Source organism: Aphelocoma coerulescens, chromosome 5, assembly GCF_041296385.1.
Source record: "Aphelocoma coerulescens isolate FSJ_1873_10779 chromosome 5, UR_Acoe_1.0, whole genome shotgun sequence".
In the NCBI taxonomy this organism is placed as follows: Eukaryota; Metazoa; Chordata; class Aves; order Passeriformes; family Corvidae; genus Aphelocoma; species Aphelocoma coerulescens.
The window spans coordinates 12,027,078-12,048,849 of record NC_091019.1 but is presented as its reverse complement, the minus strand read 5'-3'; the positions used below and the strand labels follow the sequence as shown (position 1 = coordinate 12,048,849).

The 21,772-nt window shown below is 39.5% G+C and overlaps 1 protein-coding gene across 3 annotated transcripts in view; it reads right to left on the bottom strand.

Annotated features, from left to right (window-relative positions):
* Nucleotides 1-21,772, bottom strand: part of SYT9 (synaptotagmin 9) — a 66,442-nt gene that overhangs the window by 13,139 nt on the left and 31,531 nt on the right. For all 3 annotated transcript variants that reach the window (XM_069016559.1, XM_069016558.1, XM_069016560.1), the window contains exon 3: nt 20,440-20,986. In XM_069016559.1, coding sequence (XP_068872660.1) covers nt 20,440-20,986 — 547 coding nt within the window. The remainder of the gene's footprint in view (nt 1-20,439; nt 20,987-21,772) is intronic.

Genomic DNA, 21,772 nt, shown 5'->3' with positions numbered 1-21,772 from the left:
TCCCGTAATCCATGAAACCTCACAGTAAATCAGATTGTTGTTAGGAGCATGGAGCCAATCACCCCTCTCATATTATGCTTCCTTCTTCCTCTGTTTCTGGTGGAAATTCTTGATACATTATAAAAATCTTATTTTTTGAATAATTTGCAGTGGCATCTATTGAAAGGGTTACTGTTCCTGCTTTTCCCAGAAAATGTTTCGGGGCTTCCCCCCTGTAAAACTAACCCGAAATAAATGTATCTTTGAAAACGCTGAATTCTAATAGTAACATTAGTAGGTTTTTAGTCTATAATCACACAGTATTTATAGATTTTAAACTTATTCCATTTTGTTGGAGATTAGCCTGCAGGATAAATCCCTCCCAAGTACTGTGTCAGCAGCTCTGTGCTGTTGCTTAGTGAGTATAACTCAGCATATTAAACAGGGAGATGTGTAACCTTAAAGAGGATGGTGACTAAGGGCCCCTGAATGGCCTCACCTTTGATGCCTTTGAGGCTGCATTAAGCAGCTCAGGTGGGATCAAACCTTCTCAGCGTAAGTCACCTGGTTGTTAGGGATATTCTGACAAATGGGGATGACATTTGGGATCAGAGTTCTCCTCTCCCTTCTCATAAATACCTTTGAGTGCAGAGAATGGGTATGCAAACTCATGGAAAACAGGCAGAAGGGATGGAAGAAAACAAGACCATTTATAGGTTCTATCTTCTGCTTCTGCCTCTGGTCTGGGAAAAGATATGCTGTGCTCGAGTTAGGCATTCACAAGGTTTGTGCCCATTCCTTTGGAAAACTGAGTTTTGTATTTCTGGAACAGAGGAGCTGTGATGGGCCTGCACCACGCAGTGCCTGTGCCACTCTAATTAAAGCATATGTCTCAATTATACCGGCTTCCTCAGCTCCCCAGCTATAAAAAGACAGACACTACTTTTTCACTTTTCTGCTATCTTGCAAAACTAATTATGGGTTGTGAGGTGCCCACATGTACTTTTATGCATCTCACCAACCTAACATTAACTGGAGCACTTAGCAGGCACTGGTGCCCTTGCTTATTTCCCATTAAGTTAGTAACTCTTGAGAGAGGTTTCCAAGGCAGAAGTGGTTTTAGAGATTTGCTAAATTCCTGCTGCTGTGTCAGAGCTGTACAGCTCAGGCAATGTTAGCTTTACATGCTGCCTCTTTTAAGAGTTGGACATGTCCCTGCAAAGGACACTGGAAAACAGAAACAGAGCAGAGGCGTCATGGAATGAGATGGGATCATTTGAGCTTCTGTAGGGCAGAAAGGACAGACTGCCACTATTTAATTAAAAGTCTCTCTCTCTCTTCTCCCCTCCAGGCTGGGGAGGAGCATTAGTTGCATTTTAAACAACAAAAATTTCTTCCTGGTTACTTCCAAATCTTTCTGGAATTAAGGGAATTATACTGCTATAGTGCAAGATAAGTTTCACTGCATATCATTCTAATATTTGCTAATGTGGGGATTTGAATTTTGCAAGGATTTATTTCAGACGAGGTTCACTCAGCTAAGACAACGATGAGTTAAGTACACTAGGTATATGTGTTAAGCCTAAATGATTTAAAGATGCCTTAAGAAGTGCTATCTGCTTTTTGGGACATACATTTATTAAATTGCTCATCTGTGTTGAGAAGTCTGGAGTAAGATTTGAGTGATAAGATATTAATTCTGCGGAGGAATATGTCCAGGACACGAGTATTATGCAAATCCCATAGACTCTAATCTGTTTGGGAATGATAGTAAATCTAGAGTATCTAACATGAAGAATTTGTGAAGTTAGCTCTACATTTTTTATTATTTCATCATAAGAGTTATTTTTGAGGTATATCTATGAGAAATATATACTGATAAAAACTCTTTTGAAATGTTGGATTTTAATTGAATTTACATGTGGCTATAAGAGTGCCAGTTGCTTCTCATTACATATTTTGAGATGAATAGAAAAGATATGACTGGAAAATTCTATTTTCATGACATCTTAAATCAAAGAAATGAACTCTAGTAAAGTAGATATTTATTAATGCCTGAATCAATCTGTATCTACAGAAATGTGATTAAGTAAAGTAAGTGGAAAATGGGAATAGCCTATCTTTTATAATTATTCTTTCAATACATCAATGTCAGACTATATTTAATGCTTTAAGTTAATTTTCAAATTAACCATTTTCTCACTGTGATTTCCTTTTTTTAAATTTTTTTTTTATTTCATTGTCTCTATTTCTTTTCTTTATGCTTTTCTTAAAAATGAAAGCAAGTAAGTAACGAAGCCTTTGGTGTGTCTGATTTCACTTACTGGGAAAGAACATTGACAAACAATTCTGAAGCATGGTTTCAGTGCAGTGAAGAAATATGAAAAAGCTGAAGTGTTGCTATGTAATTCACTCTGGATTGTGCACTCACTGTTTGCTGAGCATGTTGGCAACTTCTCTATAAAGGCTGCATCAGAAGTAAAACCAACAGCACATCCTCTGTCTTCAGAGTGTGAAGAACTTTTGTCATGGATTTTTAGAGTTTGTAGGTTTTTTGCCTCCCCTGATTCCATTAACCTTGTGTCATGACTACTTTTCTTTAATCCAGGCCACGTAAGTAGGATCCTCCAGACACAACTTTGTGTTGTGCCAGTCATTCAAGATACCTCTTAAATGAGGGTAGTTGGAGCCAAAGTAGAAGCCTTTCACTTCATGAATGCTTCAGAACAAATCCAGTCAGTGTCCTTGAGAGGAACATACTCCTAACTTTCCCTTGCCACAATGTCCTCAGTAGCATCAAGGACGGAGGCCTTTTCCTGCAGGCAGTCAATGTACTTATCTCTCTAAAGAACCAACATCTCCACTGTCATCATTTATATCCTATAAATAGGGTGGCAGTGATTAATTGAAACTTTCCAATCAGTGAGCTGCATACGATCCTCAGTTATCGGGATGTGTTTACGGGATACATTTGTTCTTAGAGTAATTGAAGACTTTATTGATAAATTATTCTGTATTAAGATCCTTTAAAAACAGCCTCCATTCAGTACAGATAAACTTTATCCCACACTTGTTCTTAAACACATGCTTAAATCCTATAGATTTTACTGGCTTTGAATCCTTTATGCAGATTTTCAATTCACAACTACAGTGGTTTGCTGAATCTGGGCCTAACAGTGAATCTAATGAATTATCCTGTAGCTATTGAGATAGAAATAATGTCTTAATTTGTTCCAAACTAAATTGATGAACTGGGGAGATAGTCTGAATTGAGCTAATGAAAATCAGTAGAGACATGACAGGAAAAGCTGGAGTACTTGCCCTGTTTATGTGTGTGTGCCTGTGTCAGAAATTGATTTCATGGGAAAAACAGAAATGAGGCCTTCTGAAAGTGAAACTTCAGTAGAAAGTTAATAGAAGTAATTTTTAACTTCCTCATCAGTTATTAAGAAAAGAGTGAGTACAGAGCTGGCTCTGAAGGCTCGCTACATGGCATTGTTGCCCAGAGACAAAAGTTAACTGAAGCTTAAGTTTCTCCTTGCAAATTAAACTATTCCTCTGAAATATATTTTAGTTTCTTGAATTGTTACTGCTTTTTCTTTTTTAAATTATTCTATAATTTGTGACTTTCTAGAAAATGAAAGGTCAGTATAGATTTAATAACAGAAAAAGTCTGCCCTGGCCCTTGTTTTCTAGGCACTACAGGCTACCTTGGATAATTCTGGTTAGTGCTGGGAGGCAGGGGGTGCATGTGTGTGTGTGTGTGGCTGTAGGATAGGGAAGGCTTGAAAAGTAGAGGAAACAACTGCATCTTCATGATGGAATGTATAAAAATGTCATAACCTGCAAGACATGAGTTTACAAGCAAGGTGCTGTGGAAAAATTTGCTTGTCCTGTTCTCCCACCTCAATGTATCCCACCTTGTCAGTGCTCACAAGATGCCACCTTTGGAATGGCGCTTCCAGAGTCTGCTGAAAGGGAAGCCTCGTGAGGGTGGGTTTGATTTCCCACTGCTAAAGCTTTAAGGAGGAGCACTCTGGCACAGAGCTGACTCAGACCTTTCCCTCTGCAGGGAAGGCAGTAGTGCTTCAGAAATCTTGACAAGCTTGGGAATAGCAATGAAATGCAAATTGCCCTAGATAGGAATATGTGTTTGGAGGGCAAGTGCTTTCTTGAAAGGAAATGAGGAGGGAGCTTCCACTGGGAAAAATAAGAGTTTTGATGTCAGGTGAAGGTGGTAGAAATGGAAGGACAGGTAGGTCAGGCAGACAAGGGACTGTCTCACAGAGGGAAGTGTCACAAACCAATTGAACAGTGAATCCAGAAAACTGGGCAGTGGTTGCCAAAAGTGAAGAACAAAGTTGTTAATGAATGTCTATCAGGATCTGTCATTTCAAGCCAAATAATTTTTCCACAGGCTTTTATTGGTTTGGATTAGACTTCCATTTTTTGTCAAATACTGAGGCTGAAAAAAGCAAAGTGAAGCAGAGGTTAATGGCATTGTAGTATGCAGTACCTTACCATGCAATTTAACCTGGGTGGGCCAACCTTGCAGACTTAACAGAAAACTTTTGGTGAACATCACAGAGATGGAAAGAGATTAGAAAATAAACCCCCATGGTTTCAAGGCTAAAGGCTGGCTTGTTGTATGAAGGGGAGGTTAAATTATATGTTAAGTGTTCACTATCTTTAGGCAAACATGAGCTTCACGAAAATGAAGCAGCAAATCCATTCTAATGCATAAAATTATTTCTACCACAAATTATTTGCCAGTTACCTCTTGCTTCCATTCTGACATAAGTTGAAAGATATGTTCAATTATCTCCATATACCACTAACAATGAAAATTTCAAATACAGCCAAGAAAAATTGCAGGGGAGGAAGCTGGCTTTAAAAGGAAGTTAACTAATCAAAATATTTTAATCCAAAACGTCTTGCCTGTTAATTTTATTCCCCTAGTGTGTTAAAATGAAAATGTCAATTTAAACTAGATCTGTATGCAAATGAATGGATTGGCCTTTCACTCTACCTTGATTTACGATGGCTGCACGTGAACTTACAGCTCCACTAAAACATCAAAAGATCCTCCATCTTCTAACCCCACTCAATTATCTGTCCGTGTACAGGGACTGAAAGCAATCAGTCTGTCAGAGCCCTGAGGGCACCAAGAGCCCTTCATGGCCCTGCCTGCCTGCCAGGGCCCCTGCCCACCTGCCCCTGGCCCAGCTCCCCATTCCCTAGGGAGTTGGCTGATGACCAGGGCTGCCCCCCAGGTCCCCACCTGCCCAGGTCCCTGGCTGGAGTGGTAGGATGTGACCTGGCTGGCCAAGTCCTGGCCAGCAGCTCCAGGGTCCCCCACTGCTCCTGACATCCCAGCCCACAGGAAGCAGCCAGCCCTGATGTCCTGACCTAGTCTTAATTAAGGATAAAGTCTTGCACAGTGGCACAGTGGCCATTCCGTACAAAAAAAAGCTAATCAGACTGGCTTGAAATGTTATCAGAGGTTTTTGGGCCCTACTAAAAGTTCCTCACCTTCCCTTGGCACTGAATGTCATTCTCAGTGCAGGCATTTTGTGTTGTGCAAAGCAGCTGTCTGTTCTATCGTGTATTCTGAGCACATCACTCTGAGAAGGAGACAAACTACGTACCTGGGTAGTGCTGAAAAAAGATGGAGAAAGTGATAGTAACAGGACAAAAAAATGTTCTTTTCAGTCTGCAGAAGCATCTATAATGTACTGTGGAGGTATTCATTACACTCACATTAGGTGCTCTGTACTGACTTTGCTACTCAGGCTTAGCACAAAATGGGTAATAAGGAAAGGCCATTTTCACAAATCTGAAACCACTGCTAGTATAAGTTTGCTCTACAATTTCGAAGAAATTGATATAAAAAAGAGAATAGTCCAAGTAATATCATGCTTGAAAAATAGAAAGTTAATGTCAAACTCTATGCTGCAGTAGCATATCTTGCCTGCTATTCTAGAAATTTTCTCTGAGATATGTTTAATTTTTTTATTTAATCACATGTCTCTTGATAGATTTTGCCATCTGTTGTGGAATTCCACTCCAGGTGTGATTTCAGTGGGGAAGCTATGGTGGCCAGTGTAAAGAATGCAGAAACCAGAGAAGCCCATGTGCCTTGTTCCCTGGAAACAGGCAGCAAAGCAGCACTTTGCCCCTAGATTCTGACCCCTTGGATATAATGTGCTCCTTTCACAGACCACTAAAATAAATGTTAACAAACACAGCAGTGCCATTAATCCAAACCTTGTCTGATCATTTAAAAATTCTACTGATTGGAACAGGCTATCCAGGGAAGTGGTGGAGTCACCCAGCCCTGGAAGGATTTAGAAGACATGTAGACATGGCACTAAGGGTTTAGTGGTGGCCTTGGCAGTGCTGGGTTAATGGCTGGACTACGTGATCTGAAGGGTCAGATCCAACCTAAACAATTCTGTGATTCTGTGATACCAGGATATCAAATCCATGTTCAATGAAATCCCTGGTGTGCCTTTTCTCTCTCTCTCTCTGATCCTTTTTGGCTTCTCATCCCACTGTAAAGTAATACAAGAATTATTACCTAAGTTGGACTTTTCAAAAGCAGTATTTTCTGTGAGCAGCTCCTTTTAAGTTCGGTGTCAATTTAGCAGGTGAGGAAAGAAGCATGGGCTTATGAATCTATTTCTCCTACTTATTTTTCTATGAGTGACAAAGTGATTTTCTTCATTGCTATTGAAAGTCACTTTTTCCTTTTCAATAGGTACTTTTCTTAGGTATCCTTGTGATTCTAAAGCCAATGATCAAGTGTCTTTCTGCTGAAATTTCTCCATGTCTTTTGTTTCTCAGGAGACAATTCTGTCACGTCGTGTCATGCACGCCCTCAGGTCAGGCAACAGTAAGAACACTTCATGTGTTTGCTGCCAAAAAGCAGCTTCATTTCTAGAGCTCCCTGATGCTGAAATCCTGTTACCTTTGACTTGGTTGCCAGTAAGTGGTGTCACTAAATACAAAAAGTTGGCTTTTTCTGATCTGTCACCTGTGTAACAGTAACCTATATAACAGTAATACCTGGATAACACTAACAGGGCCAGACTCCACTGCACCATCTACAGAAAGTCTCCTCCACCAGAGAAACGGTGGAAAGGGATCATTATGGCTCAAAACCATGTCTGAGAGCATTCCATGTCACCTTCCATTAGAACAAATGCACAACTAAATTTCACAATGTGCATTTTACCTGCAACACTCCTCTATAAAACTGCTCACTTTTAACAATAGAGAAAATGATTTCCATGGAAGTTTTATTTACTTCTTTATATGGGTAATATAGAAAATATCTGCAAATTTCAAGTGAAGCAGCCAAGATAAAGAGACTGCTTCACTGCTGGCACTGTTCTGTTAATGGATGGGGTGCAAAGGAGTGCAGCTGTACTGCTTCGAGTGTCCTTGCACAGCCATTCCATTTTAATTGCAAGTTAAATGGAAAAACAGAATCATGAACTTTAATCCTACAAAACACAGTTACTAAACAAGTCAATATGGATGAAACCCCTACATCTTCAATACTGAAAAATTATGTTATAATTTCGAATCTCTCTGATTTCCAAGTACAAAAGGAATTAAAGCAGTAGAGGGAGGAAGAATGAGGATGACAATAAAGTTAATGCTAACTAGACAGCATCATTCCAGAAGTGTGGACAAGAGGACAATTTTCAACCTTTGGTTCTCAAACCATGCTAAAAAGAAAATGGCACATTTGAATTAGGAGAGATGTTGGGGTTTTGGTGATGGTTTTTTTGGGGTGTGTGGGGCAAACATGGGAGATGAGGCTCTTCTGCTTCCTACTGGAGGTGCTACTGATGATTTCAGAACAGACTGTAAAATCTGCTGACTGCATGACATGCTGAGATGCTGTTGCTATCTAACCCTGTCAGGGTAAACCTCCCTGCCTCACCTCCCAGATCAATGCCATGGAATCTGTGGTGATCCACTTCTCTAAGGCAATACCAGGAACATTTCACTGTTTCTTGGTATCTTCACTGCTGGTGCTGCCCAGAAGTTCATGCAAATCCAGCTACCTGCTTTTCTTCAGAGAGCTCTGGACTACTGTCATTAGGACACTTGAGCTATGTGGATTCTGGTCATGGAGAATTTATGCTGTTGCTGTGTACCATCCACCTACCTTACAAATAAATAGAATATTTTAATCTTGAAGCTGCTAGGCAGTTTACCAACCCAGCACTACGTCTACTTAGCAGTACACAGAAAAAAAAAAGCTTTAAAGCTAAACAAAAGACTGAGGAAGCTGAAGGAAGGCAAAGAGAGAAGACAGGAATCCATTTTAGAAAATGCAGACTCTGAAATCAAGTGTATCATCCATCCAGGTGTCTACAGCATGAGCAGGGGAAGATGTGATTGTGCAGAGTGTGATAACAGTTCTGTTTCTGTAACACTTGTTCTCTGTCAGATGTGTTCGTGCCTCCCTATTCTATTTAGATGTGCACTGGAGGCAATTTTAGGGCCACTTCAGTGAGCATGTTTTTTCTCTTAAAGATTGCACAGAGGGTAGTGTAAGATGTGAGATAAAGAGAGCACTAAATATAGAAGTGCTTTAGTGCTTTAATTCCATAAAAATGAGTCAACAGAACTCCCTCCTCTTCAGAGACTTTTCTTCTAACTTGTTTTACCTTACACGTGGTACATGTGAAACACACCTAGAGAGGAAAATTGTTTTCTGCAGCTTGTTCTTCTGTTCTTCCTCATGGAATCATGAGCTGAGTGTGGTGAGCTGCCCAGACTTAGACTTGGTTATGTCTAAATTGAGAATAAATAGTATTATTCAGTATATACTCACCTATGGATAGGAAAAAAAGTAGCACTTTTAGGCAGCCTGTGACTTAGAATCTCACGGTCACTTAGATGCCTTCTCAATTTAGATGCCTTCTCAATCTAGATGCCATTTAGTTGAATTAGTTTGATTAGTTTTGTAATTTAAATAATTTGATGGTTTTTAGATGAATCAAGAGTTGTGAATTGGCTTGTCCTAAGTGGTGAGTACACTTTAGAACTCTGTTAATCTGATTTTGGGTACTTGATCTGATACCTTAAAAGGGCCCAACTTCAGTTTTTTTGAAGTATGATTTCGAAGGAATTTAGTGTAGTTATCTCTGACCATCCTGACTCAAAACTGTCAGACAAGGATGGGTGTTCTGATTTAGCACTGAAAGGTTTCCTAAAATAAGTGACTTTTGAGAAGAACATGATGATGGGGATGAAGACAGTGAGTGTCTACTGACATAGATAGGCTTGTTTTTAAAAATATCTGTATTGGAATGAAAAAAGTATTACTGTTACAGATAGGATAAGAAGGTTTTTATATATTCTTTTATGATGAAAGCTTGGTGTCAAATAAAGTGGTTTTTATGGCTTTCCCAAGAATGCTGGTGCTCTGTACATTAAGTAAAGGGAAGGATTTGGAAAAGAGTTGGAAAATGAGAAAGGATGCTGAGGTACCAAAAGGAATGAATGGGTCAGGGGTGCTCACTGAAAAAAACTTGAGGGAAAATAAGCTGTTTTCATTCCCTTAGGATGGCTGCAGCCAGTCAGAAACTGAAGATGCAGATGTAGAACTCAGGTAATGTCTGAGGGAGAGATCTCTATCTGCCTTCTCCAAAACAAAATTTGATAGCTTGCTCATATTTTAATCACGAAATTTGGGGGAGGAGTACCTTCAAATCTTTGTTGAGTAGGTCATTGTCAGGTATTTCTTTTGCAGAGAGGAATAAAGGATGGTAATTTGCTTGTTCTTCTGTTCTAGTGCCTTTTCTGATGTACATCTCAGGTTACCTGTTTACATTATTTCATTTGGCTTTTTGTAGTGTTTACAAGATACTATTTCTAAACTGTAGCAAGAGGATATGCATGAAATCTGAGCTTCAGTGGGAAATCCTTCTCTGACTTTACAGTAGAGTCAGGATCTAATCCTGAGCACTACTCATTTCTACCTGCATAAAATGTTGTGGTCCCAATAGAGTGAATTTTATTGTTAAATTAGCATTTACTGTAAGATTCTGTGCCCGGTGTGCAGATATTGAAAGGTTTACATTATTTTAAAGTGATTCATTTCTTCCTGATGATCATAAATAACTCCCTAGGGTGCTTGAAACCAAAGTCTGCTAGTTTTTTTCTATCATTTTTGTAACACTTTTGTTTCACTTTACTGCACACATATTTATTTTATTGTTGGGGTTGTTCAGAAGAGTTATCATAATGCAGATCAGATGGTTGATTAAATCACAGCTGGCTTTTAAAAATACTTATAAAACCCCAGCATACTTTTAAAGAGAAAACACATACAGAGTTCAATGAATTTTGAAAACAGATGTACAAAATACAGTATGGAGAATTGTTCTTTTGTTCTTTGGAGTTAACCTTCAAAGTGTTTCTCCTATTCACGGGTCCTTCCAGAATAATTTGACTGCAGGAAACAGAAGAGATGTTAGGCAGGAGGGGCAATGACTTCAGTCACATGTTCTGAGAATGTCAGTAACTGGTTGCCTGGCAAGCAAGGTTATGTTTCCTGATGTTGTGATAAACTGCTGGTTTTTAGATGCCAGATTTGCCCCAAATATCTGAGTGGGGAATTTTATCCCAATAGTTCATATAATCGACTATGAAAACCTCCAGCTGTCTGTTGTTTTCTGCTTCCCTTCCCATCACAAGCAAGATCCCATCACTAGTCAGGAATCTTCTTCCAGATGGTGTACGTAGCTTTCATTTGAAGTTTGCCTGATGGAGTAGCGAATGATTAAGCACTCACCAAGGTAAGAGGTAGCTTGTGAGTCCTGTTCTCTTGAGTAAATAGAGCAAGGTGTTTAATCAAGCAATGAAGGGCCAGGAGAATGTAGCTACACAAATCTCAAATGTCATGATAGCACAGACATTGCTAATGCATTCTCATCATTCGAGCATGTCACTTCACCAGAGTACATGGTGTGAAATGCTCACTCTAAATCTCTGTTAGGGAGCCATGGGAAGGCTCAGACACTGCAAAAGCCTCTCTGCCTCATTTACCCCTGTGAATACTTCCAGTAACTTCAGCAGGACTAGCTACAGGAGTTATAACACCCCTGTTTTTAGAACTGGAGTGTGCACTGAGTGTGCATTGCCTTTCAGTGTTTCTGACAATCAGTGCAGAATTCGGAGATTTCTGTGTCTGTCATTTAATCTTCCCCAGGCAAGCACAAGGTGATGTTGCTGTGGCCTGTTGGAATTTTTTCAGGAAACACTATACTTTATATGTTGTTCCTGATACACATGTATTCAGAATGCTTAGAGAAATGAGCATACATGACGGAAAATGTTAAAATGAAGTTCTCTGCTGCAAAGACATCATAAACTTGGGGCTGATAAATCTTGTTGAAAAAGGTTTCAGTCAGGTCCTCAGTTTTGCCATTGTTTCTTTAGTTCTGCTCTCAGAGAAACAGCTCACTTAGCATGAAAGAGTGATGCCTTTCTGCCCCTCTTCCCCTGGATGGTCTGGCTGCCTATTTTTCACAAAGTGAAAGAATGGAGGAGCAGAGCTATGGATCTTTCTGCAATGACACGAGCAAGGTTCTCTACAGAGCCTCAGCAGTGGCCCTCGTGCTCTGAGGGGCTGGGATTGAACACAGAAAAGCTGTCACATACCTCAACTTCCAAGACCATCCAGGGACAAACAGGGCCTCCACAATATCTGGAATTATACTTCACAGCATGACAGAATATTCTGAGCTGGAAGGAACCCACAAGCATCATCCAGCTCAACTCTTACGTGAATAGCCCTTATAGGGACAGAACCCACAACCTTGGCACTATCAGCACCATGCTCCGACCAACCAAGCTAATCTTGCAATAAATCTTAGAAAAAATGGTTTGTGTGTCCTTTGAAGTTTCCACTGTCATTTACGTCAGTTCGAAGTTTCCTGGATGAGAAGAAAATCTAGAAAAGCTACAGATACAAATACAGATACATACTGTGGGAAAAATATGTCCTTCTCCACAAGTCAGCTCCCAGTTCAGCTGCAGCTTCTAATGCTTTCCCCCCACAAAGGCAGTGGGGAGGTCTGAAGACAGCCCTTGTGTGATTATTTAGCAAATGGTATAGCCTTAATTTTGGCAAGCTCTATAACTTAGCCTGTAAGCACAAACCCCATGCCTCCTAGCACCAGTTATGATCCAGCATTTCCTCCCTGCTGTCCAGATGATATCTCGTCCTCTATTAGAGATCCTGGAATCCTGAAGGGTTAAAGTGTGAGACAGGTGACATCCTCTAACAAGACTCTGAAGGGGACCAGACAAACATTTTGGTGAGAAAAGAGCCTGTGTGTGGTGGCACTTTCTTTCCTACCTGTTTACCTGGGTCACAGGGGTACTAGAAAAGATGAATTCAGGACTGTACCCCGGCACATCCACATTTTAGCTTGTGTTAGGATGCCAGCCTGTCAGATAATGGTGTGTGGGAGGTGCTTCCCGAACAGCTCTGCTATCCCCTGCCCCAATAACCAGGATATCCTGCTGCGAGTTCAGGGCACAGTTACAGTGAATCCCTAAGGAAATCGTAATAAAAAAGTCCACTTACTGTTAAATAAAAGGCCCTGGGAAAAGAACATGAGAACTAGGTAAACAGACTGCACAGAGAGGGAAAATGTAAAACTCTGAAATACCCTGTTTGGTGGAGAAAGATGCCTGATGGCTGTGATATCTAGTGGGGATTAAAGGCTAAAAATGGCTTGAGGCTTTTCACATAAGCACAGTATGTTCAGCGGGAAGAATACTTTCAAGTTTGGCTCCAAATATTGAAACTTAATTTAAAGAGTAGGATTTTGCAGAAATTTTGATAAATCCATAAGCTATTGAAATGCTTTCTGTGACCTCTGCTAGAAAAAAAAAGACAGAGTAAGCATTCCCAAAACTGTTCAATAATTAAATGCATGTTTGAAGCCATTTTTTTTTTTTCCCCCTGCCTGGCTAAATACATGTTTAAATTGAAAGTTATATAACCCTGTAGAAAAAAGGCTATGGCACAGTCTAATCCTGAATTATGTGCAGAATGGTTACAACCAAGATCCCTTTAATACAGCTATTTTAGTCTTAGCGAATGCTCTTTGCTCGTCTTCAAGAATTGCTGCCTATGAATTGTAAAATACTGGAGCCAGATTTCTTTTTGTATTTGCAGCTCCTACTGACAATTTTGGATGGTGTAATTGAAGGACAGGCTTGGCTGACCGGGATCACATTTTGACTTTGGTTTATATGCAGTCAGTGTCACTGTGAGCTTTTTCTCTCCCAGAGCCTTGTTTGAGAGAGATTTCTGGGAAAAAAAGGATTGGCAGAGGAGGGTGAGAAGGAAGGAGAAGGGGGACGTGTGGAACAGGGACACTTACAGACACTTCCACTAACCAGGAAGCAGGAATTTAGGGTTGTGTCTAACCTTTTTCAGCATGCAGCTAATGTGTGGAGGAAAATGTTCTTCACACACTATTGCTGTTCTGGGGCTGTTGTACCAGGGAAACATGGAGGATACAGTGACCATGGAGAACTCAAGATGCAGCACTGATGGGCAGGGAAAGTATCAGTTTAGAAATCAGGATTCTAATTTGCTAGGGAATTTTCTGTTATTTCCATATTGAAGCAGGATATCCATCACTTGGCTTGAAACAATTTGCTTTCAAAATATTTTAAAATAGACTCACAGAAATGCATTCCAAATGAGAAATCAAAGCATCTTATTTTGAAATTTCAGTTTTCTCAAAATGCTAACTTTGAAATATCTTCTTTTCTATTAAATTTTTTTAACTGGAATGATGCCATTTCTACTACATAGGTTTTGTTTTTATTCTTTTGTCTGCTTTAGTTTCTTTTGTTTTCTTGGTTGGTTGTATGTATAGGGGTTTTTTTGTAGAGAAATATCCATAGTGAAAAAGCTCCCTCGGAAATTCTGATGGCCGTGCTCCCAGGCTCTGTAAACTTCACATGGTGCACACACACACGGACACAACTCTCTGAATTACTATTTCCTTAAACTGCTCCCAAACCCCCAATAAATGGTAGCTGAAGCCTCAGTGATATTACAAGATCCATCCTGTTTCTGGCTGTGCCTGTGGAATTACAAGGCTGTTGGGTAATCCCTTGCATGGAACAGTCGTTGTTCCTTTTACAGCAAAGCATGCAGTGCTTGTACCACGGCCTTGGGACCCACAGAGCTGCGTCTCAAACCACTGCTCTCCAAGGCATTTGACTTCTTTTTTAACTTCTGACCCTTCCCAAGTTTTGTTGTTTATTATTCTCACCATTATCCAGTTCTCAAGCAGAACTAGGCATATGCTGCTTTTAACTTTCTGAAAACTTGTTAATATTTTATCTCTACCCTGTGTCATTGTACATAATCGTGTCTGTCCTTTGTTTAGCCATGCTGAGTGCTGACCTCGTATCATTTAAATGTATGGCATGCCTGACAAATCTTCCCCTACAAAGCAATTATTACAATCATTAAATTAAGAAAGAAAAAAACCCCGGAAGACAAAAGCAAAAGCCCAGTGTTGAAAATTAATGCATTTAAATAGGTGGTTAAAAAGATGTTTAAAAAGAAAAACACAGCAGCTGTTCTCCACTGTAGACTGAGTACTGTACCTGTTGTGCTGATGCTGAAGCCTAATTAATTTCTATTTCATCCTTACTGTGGTGACCCTTAGGAATCTGAAGGATTAAAGATCTATGACTTTCCAGCATCTTTTGGCTATGAAATGATTCATTACACATGCACTTTCATTTTTTTCTGTGCAGCTGATTAAGAATAGACAGAAAAAATCATGCAACAAAGGGTGACCTTGTGACTCAGGAGAAGATGAATATCCACTGATCTGCCTCTCAAAGGCAATTCTGCTTTCTGGTTTTGGGTTTTTTTGAGTACTTCTGGGTTTGATTGTGATTTTCTTTTTTTTTTTATTTTTAAACAAATTCATTAAACGAGGTGAATCTTACTGCCTTAAAATAGCCATGAAATAGTTACTTTTGCTCGTAAGCTTTTGCCATGTTTTAAAACAGGCAAGACTTCTGGGTTTGCAAATCTGTCTCTTCTAAAGAGACTTGCATTTGCAGATCCATTAAATAGGTACATCTCCACATCCATAACTGGTTGCTTCCCTGGTGCCAAAGCCTACTTGCCTTAAAAAAAGAGAACACCAGTTACAGGATAGGTTTTCTGTATTAAAAAAAAAAAAAACAAACAACTTTTGTTTCCCTTTTACTGACACAAAAGAAGTAGATATGGCACTCAACATTGATGGCTTGGATTTGAATTTGTACACAGAGCCAGAGACTTGGTTTGTTTCTGTTCCTCCTCAAACTGTTAACTCAAAAATTTTGTTAACCATTGTAAATATTTTAAAGGCTTTTCAGATCTCTTGCTCAATGCCATCACTTCTCTAAACCCTGCAAGTTGCCAGAACAGGGATTTCAGAAATACTAGCTAAAATATCTTGACAAGCTAAACAGTTTTTAGAACTGGAGTAGGTGGACTTAGCTGACTTCCTGCCAGCTCCAGAGTCTGCACACTGTCGAAGGAGATAAGCAGAGCAAACGGAGTGGATTAAGGCTGCTGCCAGGAATCTGCAGATCCTGGACCTGCTCTCACTTGTGCCATCAGTAGTGCCATGTCTCGAGCAGTTACATCCTTGTTGTCCAAGCCTGCTCTGCTGTAGGTGAGCTAGGGGCAGTACTGACCGATTTCTTTCAAAGAAGGATGCTTATTTTCCTCGATTTTTGAGGGCTTAAGCCCTAAGCCTTATGACCTGCACCTCTTCATGCACATTTGGCAGACACTGAACTGCTCACAGCTCTTAGCAGGAACGGACCTGAGCAATGCAACCTTTGAGGAAGTTTTTTTCAGTTGGGTCAGATTTCAGTATTTTATACTTTTATTATGCTTTCCATGAACAACTGACTGAAAAATGTAGCCTCTTTTCATCTTTCTTCCACACACACTGTGGTTGGCATTAACATCTCTGAAACAGGGAACTTGAAACTTCCTTCTGGTGATGTTATGATTCCAGTTGCATCTCAGTTATACAACATAAATGCCTAAAAATACAAATTCTCAAATCTTTCTTGCTCAGGCAAACTCAAGAACAACAGCAGTGAACAATTAGCATTTTTAGAACGATGAATTTCAAATACTTATAACCACCCCACTTTTTAACTCTCACTTTGTCAAAACACTAACATGCATATGAACATGCATCTTAAATAAATTTATTTTTCAATATGCTTTTATTTTCTGGATCTGTGCAAAAGGAATTCAGCACTGTCTGTTGCATTTTTGACCCAGACCCTAACAGAGCTTGAAGATTCTTACAAACAGAAGAAATCAATTTCTTGGCTTTGAAATTTCTGGCACATGCTGGCTCTTTCTGGATGTCAAAGAGAACAACTTGATATACAGCTCATGTCTCTTTATAGCTTTGAACTATCCATAACTCTCTTTTGGGTTTTAGTAAACACATTCTTTAAAGTCTGTGCCATGTTACTTCTCAAATTCTATGTACATTCTATGTGTATTACCCAGGGTCTTGTTTCTGTACTCTCTTCTCTCTCAGATTCAGAAATAATTCCCCTCTATATTTCCAACCCCATTTTGTACCCTGATATATTGGTTGTTTTGAGATGAGAGAAAGGTGCCAATGGAGTGCTAGGAATAGGGTTTTTTTAAAAGTGTATATCTGAGCTTAAACATTCAGAAAAAAGAGCAGTTTTTGTTGTTCCATGCCTAGATATTAAATGTAACTATATTTGATAACTGAAAAAAAGAGCATCAGTGGCAGAAACTATATATACTGTAAGACCAAAGCCACAAACTGCCTTCTAAATGCCTTTCTTACTACAATTACCCACCTCCTCTAAGTTGAGGTCACCTTTTAAATACTTGTCCTCTCTAGAAAGTTTACCTGGTTATCAAGTGCCAGTGGCTGAGCTCTTTGAGAATACAAAGAGCCAGGAGGAACCAGAGCTGGATTTCCAGCTGGCAGAAATTCTCTCTGTACCCTGCATCAGCCCAGTGATGTTTAACAAGCAATTCTTGACAACGGATTTTCCTGTCTAGGGGCACAGCAAGTTATACAAGGGGGTACTTGGCACCTTCTGAAAGAGAAGGTTTTCCTTTCTCTGAAATGCACCATCTGACACCTTCCTGTTTCATATCTGACACCTTCTTCTTTCATGGTTTTTCATTTTATCTTGTGACAAAGCCATGTGTCTTTGCTTGATCACATTTGAGTTTGAAGATGGCAACCAAGGAAATATCAACCACTTTTTTTTTCCTCTTCAAACATGCCATCAGTCTGTGAACAAATACAACCAAAAACCCTCACCCCAAACCCTGATTATGTTTTAGATGCTACTAAACAAAACATGCCAACAAGAGAAATCCAGGCTAAAAATAAAAAGCAGCTTTTTTTTTCTTGATAAGCCAGAAACCAGTGTAATCTGACTAGTACATATATATATAAAAAAAAGCTTATCTAGTTCATTTCATGCTCATGCTAAAGTTGATCTACTTAATTATCTCTACCATTATACAGCCCACTGCTGTCTTTTTTCTGCTTGGAAAAAGTGTCAGTTACAGGAGGGAGATGTTATGCTCAGAGGACCTGGGATTAGAAGAACAGTCATTTTGATATTGGAGATTTGTGTTTGGCACCAGACTGCTTTTAAGCATGTAAAAAATTTTTATGCTGATATGCATCTGTGTTAAGAAATAATTTCAAACTCTGGGATGGTAACAGATGTCATAGTCTAAAGAATAAAAACTGCTGGTTTAGGATAAAAAAATCTTCCAGTGTTACTAGAAAACAGAAGAAAGCACATGGCATAATAGGTCAGTTTAATGGCATTGTTTGCAGTAAAGCTGACATTTCAGGCATAATCTGCAGTGCTCACTTAAGTAGGACATTTTGCTGGGCAGAGAAGGATTTGATACATTCTTTTATATTGCTGTGTCAAATTGGATTAGAACATAATAAAATGAAGAATGTAAAATAAAGGCCTTTGGGCTCACTGGTTAGGCAGTGTAATAAGATGCACAAGGAATTAAAATGAATTGCACTCTTCAGAAGTATGGCAAACTTGTCATGTGTAGTTTGTGTGGAGCTTCCCTTTTTCTCATTCATTTCTGAGGTTTATCCCTCCTGTGTGCACTTTTTGTTGACCTACATAAAATGAATTCCCTTCAGTAACTTTGCCCAGCGTTTTTCTATTCTGTAATTATTATTTGAAACGAGACAACGTTCAAAGATAAGTTACTGAAAACCTGTTACAGCTGATACAGTTTTGGTTTCCAATCATAAACTGCCCAATGGGGCTTGACACTTTGCCAAAAATTATTTCTGAGTTTCACTAATGCTGCCTGCTGGGCTGGAGTGCAGCCACAGGAGTATTCACTGCAGCAGTGTCAGTGGGTTGCCCTGGTTCAGGATCCAGCTTCTGCTGTCAAACTGAGAGATATCTCAGCTACACAGACAAGAAAATGGGCAGAAACTTTGTTTCTTAAATGATGCATGGAGTATTTCTCAGAACCTCATGGAATGAATTCTAACCTTTGAAATTTTGGAAATGTTAATGGGTAAGCTGAGTACTCCACGCTTCCATTTACCTGATACTCTTATCTCAGAACTCACATTACCCAAAATTGGATGTGTCTCCTATGTACCATGAGTCACTTGCTTTGAAAAGACCTCTGCTAGCTGGAAAGCCATTGACAAGTCTAGATGGCAGGTCGTGTGTTCTGTTTGGATAAACAGGGTTACACTTCACAGGAGAACTGGTATCAGGAGGAATTAATAAATGACTCATGTTTCAGTCCTGAATTTAATTTCAGATATTACAGAAAATCTGAATACAAATGATATGCTGCATCACTTTTGAAATTTGGAAGAAGTGGTTCAAAAGAAAATACCAGAGCCAATCTTCTGCCTAAGTTAAAATAGGAAAAAAGGACTCGTTCCTACCAAAGTAGCCCCAGTGTGTGTGCACATTCCACTTTCAGTTAACTGTAAAAAATGAAGCTGATCTTGGGACACTTAATGCTGTATGAAGGCAGCCTTTCACTTGGAATGACTGTCAGCTGCTCTGTCACAGCCTGATTTTTCCCTTGCAGCTGAAAAGCAGTAACTTCTCTTACAAAAGCCAGGTTTATCCTCCCCGACACCAAGTGTCCGTGCCCTGCCTGTACCCTGAGTGAGGAACTGCTTGTGCTGCTGCTGCACTTCCATCCTTGTGTGGAACAGGATTGTGCAGAGAATTCACCTTAAAACCAGGAAAATATAAATTTTCATAAAGAATTTTCAAAGAAACAAAAAAAGGATTTAATCAGTTTGGTCTGTAATTATGGACATGCTACCAGACCACAGAGGTGTAAGGTGAGGGTCTGAATTCAGGCAAGTTATTTGTCTCAACATCCTTTACTTTTCATTGGCTTCTTACTCTCAGTTTCAGTGCTTTCCTGAACCGAGGTCTAACAAACTTACCCTTTGATCTTACTGCTAATGATGTCTGGTTTATTTGACTCTAAAATGTGCACTCCACCGGAGTATGGTTTGACATTAGCAAATGAAATATTTACTGACACTTGGCACCGGTGCCTTCACCTCTGTGGATTTCTGTAATGTATCATTCTCACTGAGGGTCTGTCCTCCAGAGGATGTTTGGGATTCATCTCTAATGGCATTACAAGAAGGTTGGCTCCTGCTCTTTTGTGGAAGTAATTTCCATGATTTTATACCTAATCACTGTTTGGACTCTTGCACAGAATTTGATAACAGAGACTTTGGGATAACAGAAATACACTTTTAAAAATACATTTCCTGTTTCCCCAGGAACAGAGTGATGCCAAACAAAGAGTTAAACCAATTCAGTGTTTCACTGCTTTCATGGAACAGCATTGTCTGAACTCTGTTTGGCTGGATTATAGCTGTGGGGTTTTCTGACTTTATGAGAATAGTCTTTTGAAGAACTGAAGATCGCTACATAAGAAATGTTGAATCTGCAGTTCTGGCTGATTAGTGTGCTGTAAGTTACATAAAAAATCATGCAAAATAGGAAGACAGGCAAAATAAGAAAAGTAGTATTTCCTTAAGTAAATTTCAGATTAAGTAAGATTAAAACATTCTCCAGCATTTCTACCCTATCAGCAGGGCAATGACTAAACCCACTGTCTCCTACATAAAACTTTCTTTAATATAGCCAAAGAACAAGAAACGAGGACTGAAAATGTACTGTCAATTTCCCTGGATTAAGGTCAAAGCTTGAGAAAGAGAGAGAATAGAGTATTTTCCTTCACAAATTCAACAGACAATTTCAGTTATAATCAGATTAGGGAAATGAAGTCAGAAAAAAATAAAATTCAAGAAGAAAAACTGTAATACTTACATTGGTGACATATTCAATATCCTTCCAAATATTACATTCCCTGGGAAAATCTGCCAAATCTAAAAAATTATCCACTACCACTTGGCCAATCAAGTCGTGCCTGGAGAATCTGTCAAAGTCATACACAGAGAAATGGAGTTTCCTTGTGTTGAGATCATTGTATGGGACAGTGAATAAAAAAACTTCATCAAATACTGGATTTAGGGTCTTTCTGTGCACTTTAGTCTGGTGTTTTGTTTTCCTGTCGGGAAGCAGATAGATCTTCACGTATGGATCTGAAGTTCCAGAGAAGTCCTTTGCTGGCAGGTTGATGGCCTTGTGAATCTTCACTATCAGCTGCTCTAAATCACAGTCATACTTGAGGATAAAGTTGAGTTTTCCACAGGCCTTGCTGTTACTCCTCCGGCCATCGTCAGTGTCCAGTGACCTCTGCTTGTACAGCTCTGGCTTAATGCGGCCGATGCCCGTCAGCTGCTCCTGCTTCTGGACCTGCTGGATGTTGAAGTCAGGGTTGGACAGGTTGAGCTGTCTCTGGATTGAATTGTGCCTTAAAGTGAGAAGGAAAGAGTTGAAACAGGCTGTGCTGAGGGGGAATAAGGATCTGTGCATGCACACTAAAGATCCTGTTCGCATCTGACATTATTTCTGCAACGTACAATGGGGTCAGATTTTTAACAAAGGGATGCACCGTGAGGCGCGACACTTGGGAGAGCTGACCTTCTGCATCACACTGCTAATGCAACAGCATTTTCTGTTCCCATGTCTCAAGCTGGTCTGAAATGGTTTGCTGACCACCCCAAAAATTGTTTTCCTTTTTTCTCTCATAACTGATGAAATAAACTCTGTGGCACTTTGGCTGAAAAGCTCCTTTACTTTCATTAGTTGAGGATAAGAAGTTGCTTTTAGCTTCAGTCCAGTGAAATTTATTAATTCACACTTAACTGTGACTGAAATTTCTCCTTCATGGGTGGTAACAAAAAATCAAATTTTCAATCCCTGTTCAGGTAGCAGGATGTGAAAGTGAAAGTTGGATTAGGTAAAATCCTAATCTTCTATGAGTTCCATTTTACTGTCCTATTCATATGCAGCAATCACTCAGAGTATTGGAGTACCAGGAGCTCAGGTTGAACACAGAAAGAGCACGTGGAAAATGCCAGCACAGGATTAATCCAAAGCTATTTATATTGAATCTAATCAGCAATAGTTCCTCTGCTATAATTGTTCATTCATTCCCTGTAAATATCTGTTTACCCATGCTTAAAGCAGGAACAGCCTCTTATGTGCTATCCCAATATTTTTTCTCTTGTTGCATAATAAATACATAATCTTATGG